The 19,811-nt window shown below is 47.1% G+C and overlaps 1 protein-coding gene across 3 annotated transcripts in view; it reads right to left on the bottom strand.

Moving 5' to 3' along the window:
* Positions 1 to 19,811, bottom strand: part of OGFOD3 (2-oxoglutarate and iron dependent oxygenase domain containing 3) — a 162,977-nt gene that overhangs the window by 42,193 nt on the left and 100,973 nt on the right. For all 3 annotated transcript variants that reach the window (XM_073607013.1, XM_073607011.1, XM_073607012.1), the window contains exon 8: positions 11,583 to 11,706. In XM_073607013.1, coding sequence (XP_073463114.1) covers positions 11,583 to 11,706 — 124 coding nt within the window. The remainder of the gene's footprint in view (positions 1 to 11,582; positions 11,707 to 19,811) is intronic.

Raw genomic sequence — 19,811 nt, 5'->3', positions numbered from 1 at the left:
TGCAGCCCGCGGGCTGGATGTGGCCCTTTGCTTGCCTTTAGCCGGCTCTTGAGGCACTATTCTTTCCATTGACGTCACAGATGGGGCACTATTCCTCCCACTTACCAGCAATGGGGTATTAATCCTCCCATTGACACCAATTATGAGCCACTATTCCTCCCACTGACACCCAGTCCTGATGAAGGGAGATTGTGTGGCACTCAAAATGCTTTGTCTGTCTTTAGCCTGTTCATGGTAACCTATTGAACAATAAAGAGTTTGGTGCTCTCTTTGACCTATTACACCTGGATTTCTCAACTTTGGTGAATATGTTCTCCTGAGCAGGGGGGGGGGGGATGGGGGGGGGGGGGGGGGGTCCTCGTCTTGCAATTTCCTTTACTCCCACTGAGAACCAAAGCCAATGGCATTGTTTACTCCTTCCAATGCTGGGGCATTTTGTACTCCCACTGGCCACAGTCCGACTCCCCCTGAAGTTTGAAGGGCAGTAAACTGGCCCATTTGTTTCAAAAGTTTGGAGATCCCTGATTTACTGTATGTTATAGATAACTAGACAATGTATCACAGCTTAGATTTCTGACATCCAAGAGGTAGAAGGTGTTTTATGTTACTGTATGTTCGTGATCTCCATTGGCAACGATTCTTCTGGAAATCGGGCACTGTTCTTGTATCATGAGTGGCTTCTGATCTTCAAAACATGATGACGTGCGTGTCCCAGTCTCTACTCACCCCTTTTTATTTGTAAGTTTGTTGACAGAAGTTAATGGTTACAAACTTGTTTCCATAACAACTAACAGTCATTCTTTCAGTTTGAGAGACCCTCTCTTACTTGTTTACTGTCGCTATAGAGACAATAGACTATTCAAACTGTCAATTGAATACAACAATGGTATCTAACCCCATTGTATGAAACAGCATTTGTTTGAGAAGTCCACTCAAGCCAAAAAACTGACAGTAATCTGACCAACTCACTATTGTAATATTGTCCTATGTATCTTATGTCTGATTAATATAGAAAAATCATATATTTAACAAAACACAACACAGAGGGACAGCGGACATGTTTTTTAAAAAGTTATCAAATAAGGACAAAGTCATTACTTGAGCCCAATTGGCCTGTATTTGGAAGCTCACCACGAAGACGAGGAGCTCCCAGGAGAAGACATTCTCCCAAGTTGAGGAACCCAAGTGTAATAGGTCAAAGAGAGCGCCAAAGTCTTTATTGTTCAACTGGTTACAACAAGCAGGGCAAAAGACATCCAAAGCATTTCGAGTTTCACACAATTTGCCTTCATCAGGACTAGGTGAAATGGAAGAATGTTAAATAGACTCAAACGTTCAGCCCTGATAAAGGGGGATTGTGTGGCCACCAAAACAGAGGTTACCTACAACAAAAAAGCAAATTTCAAAATATTCAGTAGATCCGAGATTTAGGAAGTTGAAATTGCATGCAAACCTACACCTGAAAACTTGAGCTTGACCTCAACCTGTCCTGAGCCTTCCTAATGGTTATTGAGGTCAGCTATTGCATTAAAGGCCTAAAGGGAAGCTCAGAAATCAACAAAGAGAGGAGAAGGTTGAATTTTACAGGAAAATCTGAGATTTGGATGTAACATCAATTGTCTGTATCTGCAGATTTACTCATCATTAAAGCCTCATGCACACTAGGCATTTAGCCCCAGTACATGAGATCCTAGAGTTTAGGTTTGGGTGGGAATTCATCCCTGGGTGCATACTGACCTATGCATTAGTGCACCACCCAGTGCTGTCCAGCTGCAACAGCTTCCAGCCTGGGCATCCAGCTGTGACAGCAGAGTTTACCAGGCTGCCAGCAGCGGGGCTGGATGGTATTCCTGTGCTTTTCACCCAGGTCTAAATGCCAGGATTTCATGCATTGGGGATCAGTGTGAAAGAGGCCTAAGGGTCCTTACCTCAACCCGATAGAACACCTTTGGGATGAATTAGAGTGGAGACTGCGAGCCAGGCCTTCTCATCCAACATCAGCGCCTGACCTCACAAATGCGCTTCTGGAAGAATGGTCAAACATTCCCATAGACACCCTCCTAAACCTTGTGGACGGCCTTCCCAGAAGAGTTGAAGCTGTTATAGCTGCAAAGGGCGGGCCTACTCGATATTGAACCCTACGGACTAAGACTGGGATGTCATTAAAGTTCATGTGTGCGTAAAGGCAGGCGTCCCAATACTTTTGGTAATATAGTGTATATTTTTGTTATCACCATATGTTCTGTTTGGTTTGTCCACATTTGTGACAGGTCAGCTTTAACAAGGAGAGAGACGTACAACATTTAAGCTTTCCGCAGACATGGTAATAGCTACAAGGGAGCAATGAGCCATATTTTATTACCGTTGTTCTCTGGCATATAATTTGAGCTTCTCAAGTCTGCCAGGCCTTTTAAGTTTACAAAATGGCAATTATGTGTGCTATTGTACAGCCAAAGTACGGGAAATGAAAGCAGGGCTCAGGGGTAACTGCCAAGAGTGGCCTGTCCCTGGGACAAACGTCAACCCGTTACTCTGCCAAGTGCCCAGGAATGCTAATGGAGGCAGCTATTCATCTTCCCGGATCATAAACAGTACTTAGAATAATGCAAGAGACACTGAGAATATCAGAACACAAATGGGGGTAGAATAGGAAGCAGAAAATTCCGCCAAAACATTTACTTTACTGCGCCAACACTGCAAGAGTTACCTACTGCATTGTTAGACCGGTCCCTGCAGTGTCCTCTCCTCCATGCCTCAGCGGTCCAAGGTCCTCACATCATCGAGACTGATGTAGAGTCCATATGTGCACCAAGGGGCTGTCCACTACCACAGCATGGGGGGAGCACCATCTGCCAGAGGATTGGAGGATCAGGGCAGCAAAAGACAAAAAGAAGCAATTAACCCTTGCAGTGTGGGTGCAGTTCTCCACTGCAAGGGAGGATTTTCAGATTTCCTGGAGTTGGGCTTTAAAGTCCAGTTGCGCTCTAACATCTCTTTATAGTGCTGTACCCCAGTATGTTATCATTTGTGACTGATTTTGTATTGGAAATGCCAAAAATTGCCATAAAACAGACTTATCTTTCACTGAAAACCCTGCTCCCTCCCCCATCCTCTATGTTCTGCGGTCGCAGAGCTGAGTAACAGCCACACCCCTCATAACATAGAGTTCATTTGCAGAGAAAGAGAAGGGGCGAGTCTCACAAGGTCTGCTACTTACAGAATGCCCTACAACTAATGCCTTCTACACACTACTAGTTTTTTTTGGTGCACAGTCATATTGGAACAGGAAGCGCCATCCCTAAACTGTTCCCACAAAGCTGGCAGCATGAAATGGTCCAAAATGTCTTGGTATGCTGAAACCATAAGAGTTCCCTTCACTGGAATTAAGGGGCCAAGCCCAACCCCTGAAAAACAACCCCCACACCATAATCCCCCCCCACACCATAACCCCCCCTCCGCACCATAATCCCCCCCTCCGCACCATAACCCCCCCTCCGCACCATATCCCCCCCTCCACACCATAATCTCCCCTCCCCCTCCACACCATAATCCCCCCTCCCCCTCCACACCATAAATCCCCCCCACACCATAACCCCCCCTCCGCACCATACTCCCCCCCTCCGCACCATAACCCCCCCTCCGCACCATAACCCCCCCTCCGCACCATAACCCCCCCTCCAGACCATAATCCCCCCTCCAGACCATAATCCCCCCTCCCCCCCACACCATAATCACCCCCTACACCATAACCCCCCCTCCGCACCATAATCCCCCCCCACACCATAATCCCCCCCCCACACCATAACCCCCCCTCCGCACCATATCCCCCCCTCCACACCATAATCTCCCCTCCCCCTCCACACCATAATCCCCCCTCCCCCTCCACACCATAAATCCCCCCCACACCATAACCCCCCCTCCGCACCATAATCCCCCCTCCGCACCATAACCCCCCCTCCGCACCATACTCCCCCCCTCCGCACCATAACCCCCCCCTCCGCACCATAACCCCCCCTCCGCACCATAACCCCCCCTCCAGACCATAATCCCCCCTCCAGACCATAATCCCCCCTCCCCCCCACACCATAATCCCCCCCCCACACCATAACCCCCCCTCCGCACCACAATCCCCCCCTCCGCACCATAACCCCCCCTCCGCACCATATCCCCCCCTCCACACCATAATCTCCCCTCCCCCTCCACACCATAATCCCCCCTCCCCCTCCACACCATAAATCCCCCCCACACCATAACCCCCCCTCCGCACCATAATCCCCCCTCCGCACCATAACCCCCCCTCCGCACCATACTCCCCCCCTCCGCACCATAACCCCCCCTCCACACCATAACCCCCCCTCCGCACCATAATCCCCCCTCCAGACCATAATCCCCCCTCCAGACCATAATCCCCCCTCCCCCTCCACACCATAATCACCCCCTACACCATAACCCCCCCTCCGCACCATAATCCCCCCCCACACCATAACCCCCCCTCCGCACCATAATCCCCCCTCCGCACCATAATCCCCCCTCCGCACCATATCCCCCCCTCCACACCATAACCCCCCCTCCGCACCATAATCCCCCCTCCGCACCATAACCCCCCCTCCGCACCATAATCCCCCCTCCGCACCATAACCCCCCCTCCGCACCATAACCCCCCCTCCGCACCATAATCCCCCCTCCACACCATAATCCCCCCTCCGCACCATAACCCCCCCTCCGCACCATAACCCCCCCTCCGCACCATAACCCCCCCTTCGCACCATAATCCCCCCTCCGCACCATAACCCACCCTCCGCACCATAACCCACCCTCCGCACCATAATCCCCCCTCCGCACCATAATCCCCCCTCCACCAAATGGTTTGGACCAGTGCACAAAGCAAGGTCCACAAAGGGAAGGATGAGTTTGGGGTGGAGGAACATGACTGGCCTGCACAGAGTCCTGACCTCAACCCGATAGAACACTTTTAGGATAAATTAGAGCGGAGACTACAAGCCATGCCTTCTCATCCACCATCAGTGCCTGAACTCACAAATGCACTTTTGGAAGAATGGTTAAACATTCCCATAGACACCAATGGAAGCCCACCCAGTTGTGTGACAATAGCAAATGAATATTCACTATTGTAACACTGATTCTCCTCCCGGGCCTGAGACCCGCCATCTGATTGGCCAGAAGGAGATCTGATCGGATTGGCCACCAGGAGGAGGAGGGAGGGGACACAGGGGAAGAGAGAAAGCAGCCACCCGCAGGCCGGAGAAGAGGCCGCTGCCGCCCGGAGTGCTGCTTATGAGATGGGGTAAGTGCGGGGCCCTGACTACTGCTGGCCGTCGGGGGGGGGGGGGGGGGGGGGGGGGGTGTTTGCTGCCTGTAACCCAGCTGACCTTCAGGGGGGGGACTTTAGGTGCCATCCGTGACCCTAACGACCATACTGTTTGCCACCCCCCCCCCAAAAAAAAACCCCAGCCGCCACTGATAGACACAATCCTAAACCTTGTGGACGGCCTTCCCAGAAGAGGTGAAGCTGTTATAGCTGCAAAGGGCGGAGCCAACTCAATATTGAACCCTACGGACTAAGACTGGGATGTCATTAAAGTTCATGTGTGTGTAAAGGCAGGCGTGCCAATACTATTGGTAATATAGTGTTTATCTATCTCTCTCTTCCAGTCTTGCCTGTTCCTTTCCTAGTCTGAGCTCTGCTGTACAGGGATTGCAAGAGACAGATGCCATGACAAATTTAGGCACTTGCATCAAAAATACATTTAAAGATGTATTAATGAATACAGAGCTGAATTAATTTACATCTTTAATTTCTACCTGGATGTATGGATTGTTTTGCAAAAATGTAGTAAATGCAGCACCATTGATCTCATGTTCGATGTGCATTTACAATTCTTTGCACTGAGGCCTGCAGAGCATTGCAACCGTGATAAATGCATCATGAGTGCAATGCATTGGCTCCCTCAATGTTCACCTCCAGGCTGGAGGAAGTGCCTCTGAACTACAAGGCAGGGAGGGAGGAGGGATCCTTGGCTTGATCTGCACAAGTTCCATCTGCCACGGCAGCAGATAGGACTTAGTAGTATTGTTGGATGTACACGTGGAGTAGTGCTAAATACAAATAACAGAATGCTGCACCCTAGAAACACCCCACAAAGTTTTGGGAGATGTTATATGCAATCATGTTGCATGTTATACCTACATATAGGTGTAACATAAAACATGATCTAAAAGCTGGACAATGGTTAAGAAAGGGGAATATGTGGGACTTTAAATGAGGCAGTGACTAGGTGGAGTTATATGCCTCCATCCCTGGTACAGATAAAAGAAGGGAAATTTGGGACTTTAAATGAAGCACACAGGAGATGATAAAAATTGATATATAATATCATGTTTAATGGTAGATACCGTTTCCCCTGAAAATAAGCCCTACCCTGAAAATAAGACCTAGTGTGAGTTTCTGTGATGGCTGCAATTTAAGCCCTACCCCCGAAAATAAGCCCTAGTTAAAGTCCTTGTAAAATCCTGTAATCCGTGCTGTAAAAAAGATTATATAATGTGCAGTGTGTCTCCTTGTGTAACTTTATTGTGGAAAATACCTTATATACAGCGCTGCTGGGCGCTCACGTGACCCGCAGGAGCTCTTCTCTTCTCCTCCCAGCTGACGTCAGCAGCCCTTCCCTCTGCAGGGCTCGGAGCAGGGCCTTGGCCTTTGGCCTCTCCCTCTGCAGGGCTCGGAGCGGGGCTGACGTCAGCGGGGATCTTGGCCTCTCCCTCTGCAGGGCTCGGAGCAGGGCTGACATCAGCGGGGATCTTGGCCTCTCCCTCTGCAGTGCTCAGATCAAGGCTGACGTCAGCAGGGATCTTGGCCTCTCCCTCTGCTGGGCTCGGAGCGGGGCTGACGTCAGCTGGGATCTTGGCCTTTCCCTCTGCAGGGCTCGAAGTGGGGCTGACGTCAGCGGCGATCTTGGCCTCTCCCTCTGCAGGGCTCGGAGTGGGGCTGACGTCAGTGGGGATCTTGGCCTCTCCCTCTGCAGTATTCGGAGCTGGGAAGAAGGGCTTTGATGGGTCACATGAGCGCCCAGCGGGCTCTGTATATAAGGCTGACGTCAGCGAGGATCTTGGCCTTTCCCTCTGCAGGGCTCGAAGTGGGGCTGACGTCAGCGGGGATCTTGGCCTCTCCCTCTGCAGGGCTTGGAGTGGGGCTGACGTCAGCGGGGATCTTGGCCTCTCCCTCTGCAGGGCTTGGAGTGGGGCTGACGTCAGCGGGGATCTTGGCCTCTCCCTCTGCAGAGATCGGAGCGGGGCTGACGTCAGTGGGGATCTTGGCCTCTCCCTCTGCAGTATTCGGAGCTGGGAAGAAGAGCTTTGACGGGTCACATGAGCGCCCAGCGGGCTCTGTATATAAGGATGACGTCAGCGGGGATCTTGGCCTCTCCCTCTGCAGTGCTTGGATCAAGGCTGACGTCAGCGGGGATCTTGGCCTCTCCCTCTGCAGGGCTCGGAGCGGGGCTGACGTCAGCCGGGATCTTGGCCTTTCCCTCTGCAGGGCTCGAAGCGGGGCTGAAGTCAGTGGGGATCTTGGCCTTTCCCTCTGCAGGGCTCGAAGTGGGGCTGACGTCAGTGGGGATCTTGGCCTCTCCCTCTGCAGGGCTCGGAGCGGGGCTAACGTCAGCGGGGATCTTGGCCTCTCCCTCTGAAGTGCTCGGAGCGGGGCTGACTTCAGCGGGGATCTTGGCCTCTCCTTCTGCAGTGCTCGGAGCGGGGCTGACGTCAGTGGGGATCTTGGCCTCTCCCTCTGCAGAGCTCGGAGCGGGGCTGACGTCAGCGGGGATCTTGGCCTCTCCCTCTGCAGTATTCAGAGCTGGGAAGAAGAGCTTTGGCGAGTCACGTGAGCGTCCAGCGGGCGCTGTATATAAGGTATTTTCCACAATAAAGTTACACAAGAAGACACAGAACTGATTTAATGATTTTACAAGGTCTTTAACTAAGGATTATTTTTGGGATGACAGAATTTTGCAATGCTGACTCCTAAGCCGACAGGGGGAGAAACTTTTTTGTACATACCGTAAATAAGACATCCCCTGAAAATAAGCCCTAGTCTATTTTTTGTAGCCAAAATTAATATAAAAGTCTTATTTTTAGGGAAACACGGTATACATATGTTGAATCATAACAAAATACAGTGAATAAATAATGTTGATCATTACTAACACTAATTACTTACTAATGAGAAACATTATTTATTCACTGTATTTTGTTATGATTCAACATGTGTATACGTACCAATAAACATGATATTATACATTGATTTTTATCATCTCATAACCGTGTGCTTCATTTAAAGTCCCAAATTTCCCTGGACAATAAATTTTCAGTGTTTTAAGCACTTTTAGCAGCTTATTTAAAGTTGGTTGTAGGCTGAAGGATTTTTACCTTCATGCATTCTATACAAGAAGGTAAAAAACCTTCTGTGTGCAGCACGCCCCCCTCCCCCTTTTACTAACCTGAGCCCAATCACGATACAGCAATGTGCACAAGAACAGAAGCTCTCCTGGGTCTCTGCCACCTCATTAGCTGAGGGACAGCAGTGGGAGCCAATGGCTCCTACTACTGTCAATCACATCCAGTGAGGAAGGAGCGGGGGGCAGGGCCGAGCCGCACTCTCCCAAAGGTGTTGAGAAGGGTTGAAGTCAGGTATTGATTTTGGAAGAGAAGACCCGGATTTCCACTGGCCTTTCAATTCATCCCAAACAATGTTTAGTAGGGTTGAAGTCAGATATTGATGGTGGAAGAGAAGACCTGGATTTCCACTGGCCTTTCAATTCATACCAAAGGTGTTCAGTAGGGTTGAAATCAGGTATTGATGGTGGAGGAGAAGACCTGGTTTTCCCCTGGCCTTTCAATTCATACCAAAGGTGTTCAGTAGGGTTGAAGTCAGGTATTGATGGTGGAAGAGAAGACCTGGATTTCCACTAGCCTTTTGATTCATCCTAAAGGTGTTCAGTAGGGTTGAAGTCAGGTATTGATGTTGGAAGAGAAGACCTGGATCACCACTGACCTTTCCCAATGGTGTTTAGTAGGCCTGAAGTCAGATATTGATGTTGGAAGAGAAGACCTGGTTTTCCCCAGGCCTTTCAATTCATCCCAAAGGTGTTCAGTAGGGTTGAAGTCAGATATTGATGGTGGAGGAGAAGACCTGGATTTCCACTGGCCTTTCAATTCATCCCAAAGGTGTTCTGAAGGGTTGAAGTCAGGTATTGATGTTGGAAGAGAAGACCTGGATCTCCACTGGCCTTTCAATTCATCCCAAACGTGTTCAGTAGGGTTGATGTCAGGGCTCTGTGTAGGACATTAAAATTCCCCACACCAAACTGGTCAAACCATGTCTTTATGTAGTTGGCTTTGTACACGGGGGGCAGTCATGCTAGAACAGAAAAGAGCCTTCACCATAAAACTGAAAATCCACAATTGTCCAAAATATCTTTTTATGCTGTAGCATTAACATTGGATAGATGTACACTTTCTCAGTAGGTGGTTCGCACGTCCTCAAACCGTTGATCAAATTGCGCATGAGTGGTGTGACTTTCCAGTTTAATTTTTGGTGTCCTGGCTCTTTAATCGTACAATTAGCTCTCAGGCACGTGCAGAACGTACGTCAGATAGTAACAATAAACACACAAGTGTTCGCTGGTTCCTTATCGTGTCAATCCCTCCACCTTTGAGCGTTTACCAGGAACAGACGGCTACGGTGAATGTGGCAGAAGGCCTCGAATGTAATAACACGTGAATGACAGCAGCTGGGTACGGCACACTTATGAAGTAAGTGACAATCCTGTAGTCCATTATAGTAAAAGATCCGTTCGATGACAGAACGTGACAGAGTGAGCTTCACGCGTGAAACTGCACAAAAAGCCTCACGCCTCAATCCGAATATTTCTCGGCGGAGCTCTTTTGAAAGGGTCGATAAATAAAAGGCCGTAATTTGAGCCATTACATTAATAGCTCCGTCCCTTAATAGCCAAAAGGGGGGCATGAGGAATGAATAAAGTATACACGACACCGACACAGCGAGGAACCGATCGACACAAACATTCTCTGCGGTGTCCGCGGTAATTAAAACAAAATTTTATTTAATTAGGAAAAATGCAGTGTAATTAAATTTGAACTTTAAAGATAATTGTGTTTTGAAAATGGTGCGAAAAAAAAAAAAAAATGGGCTGGTTTGAATATTTAATTATCAGAAATGATCACAAACAAGTAACAATAAAAGTGGAAGGATATACGCTGTACAAGAGGATATAAAGTATGATAATATAATGGAGGAGTTTCCAGGTGGACTTGTAAAGTAATAAAAAAGCCAGTAACCCTCACCATGATATACACTATATTACCAAAAGTATTGGGATGCCTGCCTTTACACGCACATGAACTTTAATGACATCCCAGTCTTAGTCCGAAGGGTTCAATATTGGGTTGGCCCATCCTTTGCAGCTATAACAGCTTCAACTCTTCTGGGAAGGCGGTCCACAAGGTTTAGGAGGGTGTCTATGGGCATGTTTGACCATTCTTTCAGAAGAGCATTTGTGAGGTCAGGCACTGATGTTGGATGAGAAGGCCTGGCTCGCAGTCTCCACTCTAATTCATCCCAAAGGTGTTCTATCGGGTTGAGGTCAGGGCTCAAGTTCCTCCACCCCAAACTCACTCATCCATGGCTTTTTGGGACCTTGCTTTGTGCGCTGGTGTGCACTCATGTTGGAACAGGAAGGGGACGTCCCCAAACTGTTCCCACAAAGTTGGGAGCATGAAATTGTCCAAAATGTCTTGGTATGCTGACGCCTTAAGAGTTCCCTTCACTGGAACTAAGGGGCCAAGCCCAACCCCTGAAAAACAACCCCGCCTTTCTAAACCCCAAGACCCCTTTCACACTGCTAGCATGGCGGCGTTGTTTTAGCGGCGCCTTTCGGCCACTAGCGGGGTGCATTTAACCCCTGCTAGCGGCTGAAGAAAGGGTTTATAGTGCCAGAAAAGCGCTGCTGCCGCTTTTCTGCCGGCGGTGCCCATTCATTTCAACGGGCAGGGGCAGTGGAGGGGCGGGGTATACACTGCTCCTCCACTGCCCCAAAGACGCTGTTTTCAGGACTTTTTCTAACGCCCTGCAAGCGCACCGCTTCAGTGTAAAAGCACTTCAGCTCTCACACTGGGGAGGCATGAGAGGCGTATTTCTGGTGCTTTACAGGTGCTATTTTCAGCCCAAAAGTGCCTGAAAAACACCTCAGTGGGAAAGGGGTCTTAATGCAGGAGCAGCATTGCCCCTCCTGCAACAGACTACAGGATGACGTCACGCTGTTGAGTGCAGGCCATTACAGCACCTCTAACACCCCCACTCCAGAACAGCCCACCAAGCCCACAAGCTGCTGTCTAGACTGAGATAGCGATTGATCCACCCTCCAGGATCCACTGCCCAGGAGCGGGAAGTCCGGGAGCTTTCAAGGCTACAACACTGCCCTCCTTACTAGACCCCCCCCCATTCCTACAGATTTAGGTGATGTTGCAAAGAGAAATCCAAGTCTTACCTCTTCTGGGTTCCACTGTGCTGTTCGTCTTCTCATCTATAAATATGAATCTGCCACCATTGAAATCTTGGTAGTAGTCAGACAGGTAGAGTAAGGAGGTGTAGTCAAAAGAGCCGTATGTAACCTGCAGATAGATGTGTATTGATTGAATCACAAAATTCAAGATAAAAAGCAAATGGAGTTGAGTTCTCCAAGACATAAATTCATGATTATCCAGCAACCCACTCCTTGTCAGGTAGATCCGTCTAGTGATATAAAGATCTATATAGAGGAATCAGGACCTCCTTCCACCTTCTGGTGACCCCTCTAGTGATATAAATATCTATATAGAGGAATCAGGGCCTCCTTCCTCCTGCTGGTGATCCCTCTAGTGATATAAAGATCTATATAGAGGAATCAGGACCTCCTTCCACCTGCTGGTGATCCCTCTAGTGATATAAAAAGATCTATATAGAGGAATCGGGACCTCCTTCCTCCTGCTGGTGATCCCTCTAGTGATATAAAAAGATCTATATAGAGGAATCAGGACCTCCTTCCACCTGCTGGTGATCCCTCTAGTGATATAAAAAGATCTATATAGAGGAATCGGGACCTCCTTCCTTCTGCTGGTGATCCCTCTAGTGATATAAAGATCTATATAGAGGAATCGGGACCTCCTTCCTTCTGCTGGTGATCCCTCTAGTGATATAAAGATCTATATAGAGGAATCAGGACATAGAGGAATCAGGACCTCCTTCCTCCTGCTGGTGACCCCTCTAGTGATATAAAGATCTATATAGAGGAATCAGGACCTCCTTCCTCCTGCTGGTGACCCCTCTAGTGATATAAAGATCTCTATAGAGGAATCAGGACCTCCTTCCTCCTGCTGGTGATCCCTCTAGTGATATAAAGATCTATATAGAGGAATCAGGACCTTCTTCCCCCTGCTGGTGACCCCTCTAGTGATATAAAGATCTATATAGAGGAATCAGGACCTCCTTCCTCCAGCTGGTGACCCCTCTAGTGATAAAAAGATCTATATAGAGGAATCAGGACCTCCTTCCTCCTGCTGGTGATCCCTCTAGTGATATAAAGATCTATATAGAGGAATCAGGACCTCCTTCCTCCTACTGGTGATCGCTCTAGTGATGAACTCCAGAATTCTATTGGTTTTCCCCACTGCCTGACCATACAGGTTGCTCATTCTTCATCTGAAATAATCACCCTCAAATAGTTTTCCTCTGTATTTCCGACACGGAGATGTCTTGGCTGTTATTGAAAATAATAATAAGGTTGCCTAGTCTGACAGGTTAATGGAAAGAAAAGTTATTTGTAAGAAGCTCCACACTTTATAAAAGACATGAGCACTTTGACAAATGTAGGCACCTTCTATCTAGCTGGTAACCGCAGCAATCAATGGCTAATTAGTGTCTTTAACTGCTAACGATGCACTTAGAGTGAATCACGGATGTTTGTAATTGAGACGAAGAGAGGAAACTCTACTTTTCAAATCAATGTTATAAAGAATAACGAGCAGTGGAGTTATTCAGGAATGGGTCTGACAACCAGAAGTTTGTCTTCGTTACTAAAATTGTCCTAGAGAAATACGAGCTGTGCTCTGATTAGGTGTTCAATGCCAAAAAGACTTAATTATATAACTTGCAGAAAAGTGGCAATAATGGTGTTAGCAACACTTCGCTAACAAATCAATCCTGGGGCTTTCGGGCTAAACTGATGAAACTTTCCTGAAGATTACATTACCCTTCAAGGAGACGTAATCCCAAACTTAATGGCATTTAGACTGCTAATGCACTGTGTATTATAAATACAGCATCTCACAAAAGTGAGTACACCCTTCATATTTTTGCAAATCTTTTCTTCTATCTTTTCTGCAAAGAGAAGGTAGCAGTACTATGTTGCAACAAAGGATAAAAGTAAAAACAGTATTAAAGAAAAAAAAAAAGACAATTACAGTATCTGACAAAAGTAAGTACACCCCTCAGTGACATTTGTGTAAATCTTTTCTTCTATCTTTTCATGTGACAACACTGAAGAAATGACACTTGTCTACAATGTAAAGTAGTGAGTGTACAGCTTGTATAACAGTGTAAATTTACTGTCCCCTCAAAATAACTCAACACACAGCCATTAATGTCTAAACTGCTGGCAACAAAAGTCAGTACACCCCTGAGTGAAAATGTCCAAATTGGGCCCAATTAGCCATTTTTCCTCCCCAGTGTCATGTGACTCGTTAGTATTACAAGGTCTCAGGTGTGAATGTGGAGCAGGTGTGTTAAATTTGGTGTTATCGCTCTCACTCTCTCATACTGGTCACTGGAAGTACAACATGGCACCTCATGGCAAAGAACTCTCTGAGGATCTGAAAAAAAGAATTGTTGCTCTACATAAAGATGGCCTAGGCTATAAGAAGATTGCCAAGACCCTGAAACTGAGCTGCAGCACGGTGGCCAAGACCATACAGCGGTATAACAGGACAGGTTCCACTCAGAACAGGCCTCGCCATGGTCCACCAAAGAAGTTGAGGTCACATGCTCAGCGTCATATCCAGAGGTTGTCTTTGGGAAATAGATGTATGAGTGCTGCCAGCATTGCTGCAGAGGTTGTAGGGGTGGGGGGTCAGCCTGTCAGTGCTCAGACCATACGCCGCACACTGCATCAAATTGGTCTGCATAGCTGTCATCCCAGAAGGAAGCCTCTTCTAAAGATGATGCACAAGAAAGTCCACAAACAACTTGCTGAAGACAAGCAGACTAAGGACATGGATTACTGGAACCATGTCCTGTGGTCTGATGACACCAAGATAAACGTATTTGGTTCAGATGGTGACAAGCGTGTGTGGGGGCAACCAGGTGAGGAGGACAAAGACAAGTGTGTCTTGTCTACAGTCAAGCATGGTGGTGGGAGTGTCATGGTCTGGGGCTGCATGAGTGCTGCTGGCACTGGGGGGCTACAGATCATTGAGGGAACCATGAATGCCAACATGTACTGTGATATACTGAAGCAGAGCATGATCCCCTCCCTTCAGAGACTGGACCGCAGGGCAGTATTCCAACATGATTACCACCCCAAACACACCTCCAAGACCACCACTGCCTTGCTAAAGAAGCTGAGGGTAAAGGTGATGGACTGGCCAAGCATGTCTCCAGACCTAAACCCTATTGATCATCTGTGGGACATCCTCAAACGGAAGGTGGAGGAGCGCAAGGTCTCTAACATCCACCAGCTCTGTGATGTCATCATGGAGGAGGGGAAGAGGACTCCAGTGACAACCTGTGAAGCTCTGGTGATCTCCATGCCCAAGAGGGTTAAGGCAGTGCTGGGAAATAATGGAGGCCACACAAAATATTGACACTTTGGGCCCAATTTGGACATTTTCACTTAGGGGTGTACTGACTTTTGTTGCCAGCGGTTTAGACATTAATGGCTGTGTGTTGATTTATTTTGAGGGGACAGCAAATTTACACTGTTATACAAGCTGTACACTCACTACTTTACATTGTAGACAAGTGTCATTTCTTCAGTGTTGTCACATGAAAAGATACAAGAAAAGATTTACACAAATGTGACCGGGGGGTGTACTTACTTTTGTGAGATACTGTAATTGTCTTTATTTTTTTTTAAATACTGTTTTTACTTTTATCCTTTGTTGCAACATAGTACTGCTGATCTCCTACCTCCTCTTTGCAGTCACCTCCTGTCTACATCACATGTGTCCCTCCCACCTCTCCTGCAGCTGCGGCGCCCCCCCCCCCCTGTCTCCGCCCCCCACATTTTCTCAGCAGTCGGCAGCAGAGAGGAGGAGAGAACGCCTCCTACAGATCTTGCACAACTGTGCAGCTGCAACACCCTCTCGTCTGTCTCCGCCTCCCCTGTTCTCGCCTTCCACCAAACTCTGGCAGCTGAATGCTGATGTGGCCCCATGATGCAATTGAGTCTGACACCCCTGGTCTACGTGGCATTTCTCAGGACAGATGGTGACAACCGTGGACCATAACTGCATAACGTGTCCTGAACTGACCACTGGTAATCTCCATATGAACCTCCTGTAACAACAGAGGAGCACAAACTACAGCAGGACATGTCTGAACCAAGACCTTCGGGGCAGGATCACCACGTATTTTAACCACTTCACATTCAGACACTTTTACCCCTTCCAGCCCAGGCCAATTTTCAACTTTCAGCGCCTATTCAGGCAAGCCGCACTGTACCCACATTAAATGTTATCACTTGTTGGGGACAGATAGAGCTTTCTTTTGGGGTCATTTAATCACCACTGGATTTATTTTTTTTTTTAACCACTTCAGCCCCGGAAGATTTGGCTGCTCGATGACCGGAACACTTTTTACAATTTGGCACTGCGCTGCTTTAACCGCTTGCCGGCATACGTTGGCATAAGGGCAGGTATAGGCATACTAATGTACCCGTACGTTGCCCTTTCAGAAGCGGTTTGCGGGCGCCCGCCGCGAGTGTGATCGCAGGTCCCGCGGACTCAGTGTCTGCGGGGAAACCCGCGATCGTCTCACGGAGAGGAAGAACGGGGAAATGCTGATATAAACAAACATTTCCCCATTCTGCCTAGTGACAGGACACGGATCACAGTTCTCTGTAATCGGGAGCGGTGATCAGTGTTGTGTCACACGTAGCCCCTCCCCCCCCACAGTTAAAATCACTCCCTAGGACACACTTAACCCCTGCAGCGCCCCCTAGTGTTAACCCCTTCACTGCCAGTCACATTTACACAGTAATCAATGCATTTTTAATGGCACTGATCGATGTATAAATGTGAATGGTCCCAAAATAGCGCCAAAAGTGTCTGATGTGTCCGCCATAATGTCGCAGTCACGATAAAAACCACTGATCGCCGCCATTACTAGTAAAAAAAAAAAATTATTAATAAAAACGCCATAAAACTATCCCCTATTTTGTAGACGCTATAACTTTTGCGCAAAGCAATCCATGAATGGTTATTGCAATTTTTTTTACCAAAAATATGTAGAAGAATACGTATCGGCCTAAACTGAGGAAAAAAATGTTTTTTTATATATTTTTTTGGGGATATTTATTATAGCAAAATGTAAAAAATAATGCGTTTTTTTTTTCTTCAAAATTGTCGCTCTTTTTTTGTTTATAGCGCAAAAAAATAAACACCGCAGAGGTGATCAAATACCACCAAAAGAAATCTCTATTTGTGGGGGAAAAAGGACGTCAATTTTGTTTGGGAGCCACGTCGCACGACCGCGCAATTGTCAGGTAAAGCGACGCAGCGCCGAATCGCAAAAAGCGCTCTGGTCTTTGGCCAGCCAAATGGTCCGGGGCTGAAGTGGTTAACTGGTAATTGCGCGGTCGCGCGATGTTGTACCCAAACGAAATTTGTGTCTTTTTCTTTCCCACAAATAGAGCTTTCTTTTGATGGTATTTGATTGTCTCTGCAATTTTTATTTTTTGTGATATAAATGGAAAAAGACCGAAAATTTTGAAAAAAAAAAAAAGATAATTTCTACTTTTTGGTATAAAAAAAATCCAATAAATTCAATTTTAGTCATACATTTAGGCCAAAATGTATTCAGCCTCATGTCTATGGTAAAAAAAAAAAAAAACTCAAGCGTATATTTATTGGTTTGCGCAAAAGTTATAGCGTCTACAAACTAGAGTACATTTTCTGGAATTTATGTAGCTTTTAGTTTATGACTGCCTATGTCATTTCTTGAGGTTCTAAAATGCCAAGATATCACAAATCCCCCCAAATGACCACATTTCGGAAAGTAGACACCCCAAGGAAACTGCTGAGAGGCATGTTGAGCCCATTGAATATTTTGTCACAAGTGATTGAAAAATGACAAATAAAAATAAAATAAAAAAATGGCAAAGTTGTCACTAAATGATATATTGCTTACACAAGCCATGGTTATATGTGGAATGACACCCCAAAATACATTGTGCTGCTTCTCCTGAGTACGGGGATACCACATGTGTGGGGACTTTGGTTCCAGACCTGCCTTGTTTCCTGACCACGCTCCCGCCTGTGCTCCGATCCATCCTATCTGTACATGACCCGGCCTGCCTGACTCTGCCTGCTGTCACCGGTACCTGCCTACCACCCTGCTGACTTACAATCGCCTCAGCCGCCGCCAGTACCAGCTTAGTGGAGCCTTCTGGAGACTTCACCTGGCTGACGAGGACACCAACAGCTAGCAAGACTTCCAGGCTCTCGTGCCCCTCTGTACTCCTGTGCCTCCCGTTTACACTACCAGGGCCCCCCCCCGAGTCAGAGGTGTAAGAGAGGCCTTCCTCATCATATCAGGCTTTGCCACCAGGTACGTGATGCCCTAAAAATGCCAGGACAGTAAAAATACCCCCAAATGACCCCTTTTTTTGGAAAGTAGACAATCAAAGGTCTTTAGTAAGAGGCGTGGTGAGTTTCTTAACCACTAGCTGACCAGATCAGGCAGGACGGCTCTCCTACGCCAATGTACCTGTACATCGGTCCGTGCAGGGAGGATAGCGGGTGCACGCGCGCCCGCTGCGTGCCGTGGGATCATGCCCGCAAACTCAATGTCCACCTGTGACCCGCGATCGCGGTGAGGAGAGGCAGAACAGGGAACTGCTAAGTAAACAAGGCGATTCCCCGATCTGTCTAGTGACATGATAGTGATCGGGAACAGCGATCTCTGTCACGTCCCTGGCAGCCCATCCCCCCCCCCTACAGTTAGAACACACCTAGGGAACACACTTAACCCCTTGATCGCCCCCCCCCCCCCCTAGTGTTAACCCCTTCCCTGCCAGTGTCATTTTTACATTTAATCAGTGCATTTTTATTGCACTGATCAATATAATAATGTCGCTAGTCCCCAAAAAGTGTCATTTGGGGGTCAGATTTGTCCGCCGCAATGTCGCAGTCTCGCTAAAAATTTGCAGATCGCCGCCATTAACAGTAAAAACAATAAAAAAAAAAGTCCCTAAATCTATCCCATAGTTTGTAGACGCGATAACTTTTTTGCAAACCAATCAATATACGCCTATTGCGACTTTTTTTTTTTACCAAAAATATGAAGAAGCATACATATCGGCCTAAACTGATGAATACTTTTTTTTGGGGGGGGATATTAATTATAGCGGAAAGTAATTGTTGGTATTTTTTTGTTTATAGCGCAAAAAATAAAAAACACAGAGGTGATCAAATACCACCAAAAAGAAAGATCTATTTGTGGGTAAAAAAAGTATGTAAATGTTGTTTGGGTACAGCGTCACACGACCGCGCAATTGTCAGTTAAAGCGACTCAGTGCCGTATCGCAAAAATGGCCTGGTCATTAAGGGGGTAAATCTTTCCGGGGCTGAAGTGGTTAAAGTTGTAATTTTATTTGCCACAAATTTTTGGAAAATTAAAAAAAAAAAAAAAAACTTTTCACAAAGTTTTAGTTTTAACAAGTCGTTTTTATTGTGACAGCCGGGGAATGAATGACAGCTCTGAAATCATCACTTCTGGGTTCACTTATCACAGAGGAGATGGAGGAACGGATGTTCTATCATCTCCTCTATGTGAAGCCATCCCAGCTGCTTACCGAGGTCCTGGGAACCCCGGAGAAACGGGAGAGGAGCACAGGAACCACCAAGGGCGGCAGCAGGAGTGCGGGACAGCCCTTCATAGGGCTGTAAAAGCGATCGACCCCCAGATCACTTTTCCAAAACAGCTGATCGTCCACTGAAAAAAATAAAACTAAGATCCGTGGCTGCAGCTGTGACGTTGTAATAACCACTTCCTGATACCTACGTAGGTCAAAAAGAGGTTAACACGCTGCTCAGGGATGAGGAGGGTTTACTATTGACCGGGGATGGGCAGCAGAGAAAATCAGGTCACTATTTCATCAGAGCTGTGTAAATCTCAGGACTGGATTGACAGAAATATACAGTGCCTTGAAAAAGTATTCACACCCCTTGAAAATTTCCAAATGTTGTCATGTTAGAACCAAAAACTTAAATATATGTTATTGGGATTTTATGTGATAGACCAACACAAAGTGTCACATAATTGTGAAGTGGAAGGAAAATGATAAATGATACAAATAAATATGTGAAAAGTGTGGGGGGGGGAGGTTTGTATTCAGCCCCCTTTACTCCGATACCCCTAACTAAAATCTAGTCACCTAAATAGAAGTCACCTAATTAGTAAATAGAGTCCACCTGTGTGTCATTTAATCTCAGTATAAATAAAGCTGTTCTGTGAAGCCCTC

This window comes from Aquarana catesbeiana, linkage group LG12 (genome assembly GCF_042186555.1).
Source record: "Aquarana catesbeiana isolate 2022-GZ linkage group LG12, ASM4218655v1, whole genome shotgun sequence".
Classification (NCBI taxonomy): Eukaryota; Metazoa; Chordata; class Amphibia; order Anura; family Ranidae; genus Aquarana; species Aquarana catesbeiana.
The sequence above is the reverse complement of the archived record's forward strand: the minus strand, read 5'-3'. Positions and strand labels throughout refer to the sequence as shown.